The 7,062-nt window shown below is 42.3% G+C and overlaps 1 protein-coding gene across 2 annotated transcripts in view; it reads right to left on the bottom strand.

Moving 5' to 3' along the window:
• Window positions 1-5,308, bottom strand: part of LOC102290431 (NLR family CARD domain-containing protein 3) — a 15,599-nt gene extending 10,291 nt beyond the window's left edge. Inside the window, exons 1-4 of one of the 2 annotated variants that reach the window (XM_005932746.3) lie at window positions 5,225-5,308; window positions 3,760-3,897; window positions 3,577-3,675; window positions 1,086-1,208 (exon numbers count right to left, since the gene is read on the bottom strand). In XM_005932746.3, the coding sequence (XP_005932808.1) occupies window positions 1,086-1,208; window positions 3,577-3,675; window positions 3,760-3,848 (311 nt within the window). In that variant the 5' untranslated portion in view covers window positions 3,849-3,897; window positions 5,225-5,308. The other variant, XM_005932747.3, reaches the window with a different exon arrangement.
• Window positions 5,309-7,062: the final 1,754 nt, after the last annotated feature.

The following is a 7,062-nucleotide window of genomic DNA, read 5'->3' on the forward strand; positions in this document are numbered from 1 at the left end:
GGATGTGAAACCGCATAGGTCTACGTTAGCCTGCGGCGTTAGCTCGGTTAGCCACGTCTCCGTGAAGATAAACAAGCTGCACTCACGGTATAGTCTGTGGTTGTTCAGAGCGCACAGTTCGTCAATCTTATTCTGTAACGAGTTCACGTTGCCCATGATCACTGTCGGGATTGATGGTTTGAATCGCCTCCGGACTGAGGAAAAGTGGAAAACTGTTCTGTCATCAGACAAAAGAAAATTTGAAATTCTTTTTGGAAGACATGGATCTTTCATCCCCCAGACTAAAGAGGGAGAAAAAACATGCAGCTTGGTATCAGTGTTCAGTTTGACAGCCGGAGCCTCTGATGTGTGGGCGTGCACTGGTGCCTATGGAACTCGCAGCTTGAAAATCTTAAAGGCACCATCAGTGCTAAGTGGTTTTAGAGGAGCCTGAATGTAGAGCTGGCCTACCTGCAGTCCAGATCTTCAAACAACTAAAACCTTTGGTGCATCATAAAATGAAAAATATGACAAAGAAGACCTGGAGCTGTTGAGCAGCGAAAATACTATATCAAACAAGAATGAGACACCATTGCTCTCCCAAAGGTCCAGCAACTGGTCCCAGATGTTTATGGACTGTTGTGTAAAGAAGAGAGAGTTCTACACAGTGGCAACCTTGTTCCACTGGGCTGTGCTGCTGCCATCAAATTCAAAATGAGCTACTGCTCTTCTTAAAATGGTACATTGGCTTATTTAAAGATTTTATATGTTGTCTGTATTCAATTGTAAATAAGATGTGGATTTATGCAATTTAAAAATGATCAAATACTAATTTTATGTACATTTACACAGCGTCCTTAATGCAGTTAACTCTTTATTAACTTGGTTTTTCTGAGCTTTTCTTTTTTTCAACATGTTCGTAAATCTGTTTTTCATTTCAAACACACACTAGACTCAAACTCCGTCATCAGCCGTGTTTTAGTTTTTTCTTCTTTGACTTTCACTAAAAACAAAAACACATCAAGCTGAGCTCATGTTGAAAAATTGACATATTCCTTTGTTAAGACATTTCGGAGCTCTGTATGTGGAGCAAAGCTCATGTTTACCTCTCCGCAGTACAGGGCTGTCCTTTAAATTCAATGACCCGTTCAGCCGAGGCAGTGCTCTTCAAGGACACATTGCTAGGTTCAGGACTGGGGTCAGATCCAGCTGTAGTCCTAACTGTATTTCTGTAAATAAAGACGGTGCATTGATTTGAGGGCTCAGCAGTGCCATGGAGGTCAGAGAGTTTGTGACAGTTAGACATGGTCAACTCACATCTGAGCTCTAGTCTCGCTGTCATCCTGCTTTCTAATAACATCAATATGATGTTCAACTGAGGCAGCAGTCTTCAAGGAGATGTAGCTGTGCTCAGGTTCATGTTCAAAATACAGAGTTTTTAACAGTTTACATAGTATGGAGGAAGCTAACAAGAAAGGCATTCTTCCTACACTAACAACTTTCTTTGTTTGCAGTAGTTTGTACTCGTTTGATGACGACAAAAAACGCTCAGCTGATGATTCCTGCTGGCTTTGCTCCTCCTCTGATGGTTACCTTTGAATCTGAGATCATGTTGTGCTGGTTCACATGGTTCACAAAAGGGCTGCCACAAACGATTATTTTGATAGTCGACTAGTCACTGATTATTTTTGCGATTAGTCGACTAATTAGATCCATTGGACATAAAATGTACAGGATATTGCACCAGCATGCATCTGCTCTTATATAACTATCATTAGCTTAGTGTTTAAAGTGTTTAAGGTATGTGCTAACCAAAACTAAAGATAAGATGATGGTTTATTAAACTTTTAATGAAATTTGCAGATTGTCTTGGTGGAGTTTAATAAACTCAGCCGTCTGCTCCTTGCTATCTAAAATATTACAGGACACTGGAGTAAATTCTCTACCATCTCACACTTCTGTTTAATTGGTTTTCTGTTTGACGTTTATTCAACTGTGTGAAAACTAAAACTTTAATCTCAGCTAAACCGGTTTACTCAGGAACAAACAAACACTGAAAAAAGCCAAGCAATAGCATTTTTAAGTTATCTAAGTGACTTATACTGTATCATGTTAAACCTGAGTAGCAAAAGACCGCGGACGGTTTGAAAACGATGTGCCGGGAGTTGAACCTTGACCTCCCGGCCAGTTCGTCTATGAAAACGTCGGATCACTTTTGCAAATGTGTGATGTCTTGATAAATTAAGCAAATATTTGAAGTTTACACAGCTACATTCTCGCCTGAAAATATCTGAAAACTTTATTTTGCAACCCAGAAAGAGTAATAACAGCAACATTAAACCTAAGTAGCTGCCGCCATTGTTGGAAACTGGAATTGACTGAGCCGCGCTATGAATTCTGGGATAGGTTGTGTCACGAATGATACACCCGACCAATCCTTCAGATCTGGGGGAAATTAAGGACGCATTTGCCTGCCGCATATGGAGAAGTCTTCAAGTTTGGACAGCCTTTGTTGCGTCGCTGTAACGTAATCGGCCTACAAATGCGGCCTCTGAATTTGGACACAGACTGCTTCTTCTTTGGCGTTTAACAGCAGCTGGCATCCTTGTAAATGCATTGCTGCCATCTTTTGTTTCAGTCCGTTACTACACTCTTAAATCCTACTTATTCCGGCGTCTTTCAGCATCTTACAAAGCTTCAAAAGACGCGTCGACTATTAAATTAGTCGTCAACGTAATCGTGACTACTCAAGGAATCGTGGCAGCCCTAGTTCACAGTGTTTGTGTAATATGGGTAAGTTAACAATTACTGTATAATGAAATGGTTGGAAACAAATTAGAAAGGCATCACATTTGTTTTAGTGGAAGAATAAAAGCTGCTGACCTCGCTGAGTGGAAAAAGAAATTCAAGTCACTTAAACTAATTCATCATACTTCAGTAATGAACAAAGCCAAATAAGTGTCGTCCTAAGATATCGATCAGCTACTCAGCAGGTGGAATATAAGGTAGAGGCTGTCTGTGGTAACAAGCATATAAAGAAAATGAAGGTTTGTATGTCGACTGTAACCACCTGAGCAGAATGATAAAAACACAGACGTGAGGCCGATGACCTGCTGCTGCTAGCACCGCTGATGGTAGCAGTACTCATCTCTACTTTGGATTTAAAAAAGCCTTTCTTTACATCTAAAAGACATGATAGACACATTTTACTTGTCTTTGTTCAATCTCTGTATCAGGAAGCTGCCACTGTATATCAGTTCTATGCTACCTGGTCCTATAGACCACCTCAAACTCATTTCAGTAACAGAATCATACTGCAGGTCTCTGAAGTCTGTCCTCAGCTCAGAAGATCTGTTTTAGTTCCTAAACTGTATTCTTTGTTAACACTTGGTTAATTTAACAGGAACAGGAACCATTCAGATTCTGTGGGTAGCTGTTTTAGATGATTTACCTCTTCAATTCTTCAATAACTGTGTTTGTATTGTTTTAAAAAATTTTCTTAAATATTTTAAATTGTATTTGTCATTTTAAACTTGTGGTAAACTATTAAACTCTGTCATGTAAATAAGACCCAAAAAAGCCCATGTTCATATTTACCTCCCTGCAGCAGAGGGTTGTTGTTTAAATTCAATGTGGCGTTCAACTGAGGCATCACTCTTTGAGGACACACAGCTGGGTTCAGGTCCAGGTTGGTTCCTGTGAATAATGATGGAGCAGTGATGTGAGTGCTGAGCTGTGACATGGAGAAGAGTCATGGACAGTTAGAGATGGTCATCTCACCTCTGAGCTGTGGTCTGGCTCTCATGTTCCCCACACAGAATGGTTTTAGAGGGAGGGACTCCCTCCTCTCTGTCCTCACACTGATCCATGCTGCTGAATTCACATTCACATCAGCTCACACACACTTTCTACCTTTACCTGCAGAGGAAACACAAATCATCCCAGAACATACAGGATGCATTTAATGACACGAGTATCTAGTTCTAATCTAATCTCTCACACACCCTCTGTGTTTGAATGAAGGGTCTGCTGTTCTAAACTGACCAGCCTTTAGGGTCAGTGGGTTATAAATCCCTCCAACAGTGAGTAACTAAAATCTGTGAACATGCATCACCTGTTTTTGACTGATAAGGAGGAAACTTCAAAAACAGATACCCTACAGGTTTCCCACATCATGTCTGCAACAAATCTTGAGCTATGGATTTGAATGTATAAATAGCATGTCTGACATTATTACAAGAAGAAAGAAGGGAGACTGTACAACACTTTGTTTAGAAGGAAAAAACATCTACTATCCCATAATATCATGCCCTGTTTCACCTAAGACATGAAAACATGACAGGCATAATAATTTAAATGAAAATGTATGTGAAAATAAGGAATGACCATTTGACCTTTACCTTCACTGTTAGGTCAAAGTTCACTTTGTCAAAGTTCGAGGTCAAAGGTTACCTTGATTTTTAACCATATTGAGTAATATAGCATATGAAAGGCCATTGAAAGGGCTGTAAAACACTAATTATTTTCAATATGACGCCCTATCACGTCACAATGACGTCATGACCTGCTGACGCCATCCTACTGTAATTAAAAACATCATTAAACCTCAAACTTTTACTTTTGCCCTCCTGTATAGAGCGCTTCTGAGGTCCACCTAAGTAATAACCAGCATTCAGTCGAGAGCAGCGTCTCAAAGGCCAGCGTGGATGCCGCTGCGCCCACAGCTGGCAACACTCCATCACTACAAGTATCATAACAACACGCATGATTTTGTAATTCTGTAATTAACATTAACATTAACAACATCCTCCTTAAAGTGAAAGTGTTGTAAACATAACTTCTCACACGGCCAACATAAGACACGCAGGAATTTGACACACAATGAACCTGCTCTCAAACTTGACCTGAAAAGTATGTAAGGATTAACATCCCGACGGGAAACAGAAAGTAAACAGAAACAGATTTTACTATTTACCGACAGATGTAAGCTGTCTTTTAAAGTTGTGAGTGGTTGGGGTGACTGAGGTTGTGGTATTTAAAAACAGCGGTCGTTAGAGTTATTTGGGGAAAATGGCTGTGTTGCCTCTTATAACGGAAACCAGCTGGAAATGCTCCGCCCCGACTAAAGTTACCAAAGTCACTGGAAGAGCCGAGCGGCGGCTTTCTGCTGATTCTATATGAAGCAGAGTGAAAGCAGACACTTCTCTGACAGCGAGCATACAGTTTAAAATAAGGGAAAACTTACAGTCCCGAGCACACGGTGAAGAAATCCAGCTGCTCTACCAGTGGTCTTCTTCTTTGGCTATTAGAAACCGGCGCATTAGCGCCAACTGCTGCCAAATAAAATAAACTTCATTCTGACGAGGACTAATCAGCTATGACCACAAACGCATTTTATAATGAAATAATATCTGTAAGGGAACCTTGAAATATTCCTATTAATAATTAATGTTCATTATTAATTCACTACCTGCCGTCACTTCTTCCCATAATCAGATCATTTCCATTCAATTGAATTTTATTTATTCACTTTATTTTATTCTTCACTTTGAGGTGCTTTATATTTATATGTAGAATAATACAGAGAAAACACCAATGATCAGGCAGCTCACTATGAACAAGTGCTTGGCAACACCAGGAAGAACTCTCCAGCAGAACCAGGCAGCTGCCATCGCTGGTTTGGGAAGGATGTGAGGAGGACAGGACAAAAGGCATACTGTGGAGAAGTTACAGGCAAGACAGCACAAATTATAATCAAATTTTATTCTTCTTTCTTTAATTCTTTATTAAATCTTTATGGAAAGCAGTGTGAAGAAACTACTACTGCTACACTTACAGCTTTCAAGTGTTAGAAGTTACATGTCAAATAAAGCATCAGAAAAAGTCCCTTTGATAGTCGTCACAGAGGGTTAATAAGAGACTGTAACATCTATTTTACAGTTTTATTTAACAATTTAAACTAAAGTCCTTTAGCTAATAACCCATTTGTATTTGTAAAGGCTAAGCTTACGCTTGAAGCCACTGAGGTGTTTCTTGGCAGGGGTGACGCGATGTCACTGGTATGCATTAACTTATTAAACTTGATACAGTCCAATAACTCCAGCCATACTTATCTTGTCCTTTAGATTCTTTATTCCAACATGATTTAACATAACAGTGCAGCGGTCACAAACTGTTTGCTTCCTCGCAATCAACAACACACCTGGCGTTAATTATGTGCATCTAGTCTCAAACATAATAAGTTATGTTTGAGGTCTTCACTCACCCCGGTTCTGTTAGCCGTCAGGGCTGGGGGGCTGGGAGGAGGTGCTGGCCGTCAGACTGGGGTCTGGGATGCAGGGCCTCCCTGCTACTGCAGATAAGGAGGTGGTCCGCTTGCCCCTCTGGGGGCGGGGGTACCTGGACTTGGGATATAGAGTATGTTTGGGGAGTGTGACTGTCTGTGCAGTGTCTATTTGTGTCTGTCTACATGTTGGGTGAGTGTCGAGTATTTGGTTGTGTATATGGGGGTAGGAATGCATGTTTGTGTCCGCGTGCGCCTGTTCGTCTGTGTCTATATGCCAGGTTGACTCAACCTCTCTGGGTACATCTCAGGCCTTCTAAAGTACGGAGGTCTATCTCCCCTCACCACACTCCCTGCCGGTGGCTGATGCCCTCAGACGTGGTGTGTTGGTGGTCCTTGCCGTCTGGGGCTGGGCACTCATGTATGTACCGGCTCACTCCTGATGGCCGATTGGTGGGGCCGGGCGCCTGTGGCCCGACTGGGCTCCTTCCGGGGGGTGGGATGCCCTCAGGCCTCTGGGCCTGAAGCTCGGTCCTCTCTGGCACAGCTGGCTGCCGGCAGAGCCCGTAGGCACGCCACTGCAACCCCCTCTGGCCTCTGCTCCGTAGCTGCGGGGTGACCTCTCCTTTGGGGCTCTACTCAGCTCTTCCCAGGAGGGTGGCACGGTTCCCCCCCTTTTGGTGGTCCTCCTCGGGTCCTTGTACTCTGGGGCCTCTGGATTTCTGGGGCCTGGATCTCCTCCATACCTGCTTCATACCCTGGTGGACGGGGCTATGGCTCCCCACACTCCCTAGCAGATC

The sequence above is a fragment of the Haplochromis burtoni genome, unplaced genomic scaffold, assembly GCF_018398535.1.
Source record: "Haplochromis burtoni strain Fernald_Lab_line unplaced genomic scaffold, NCSU_Asbu1 Contig_157, whole genome shotgun sequence".
Taxonomy (NCBI): domain Eukaryota; kingdom Metazoa; phylum Chordata; class Actinopteri; order Cichliformes; family Cichlidae; genus Haplochromis; species Haplochromis burtoni.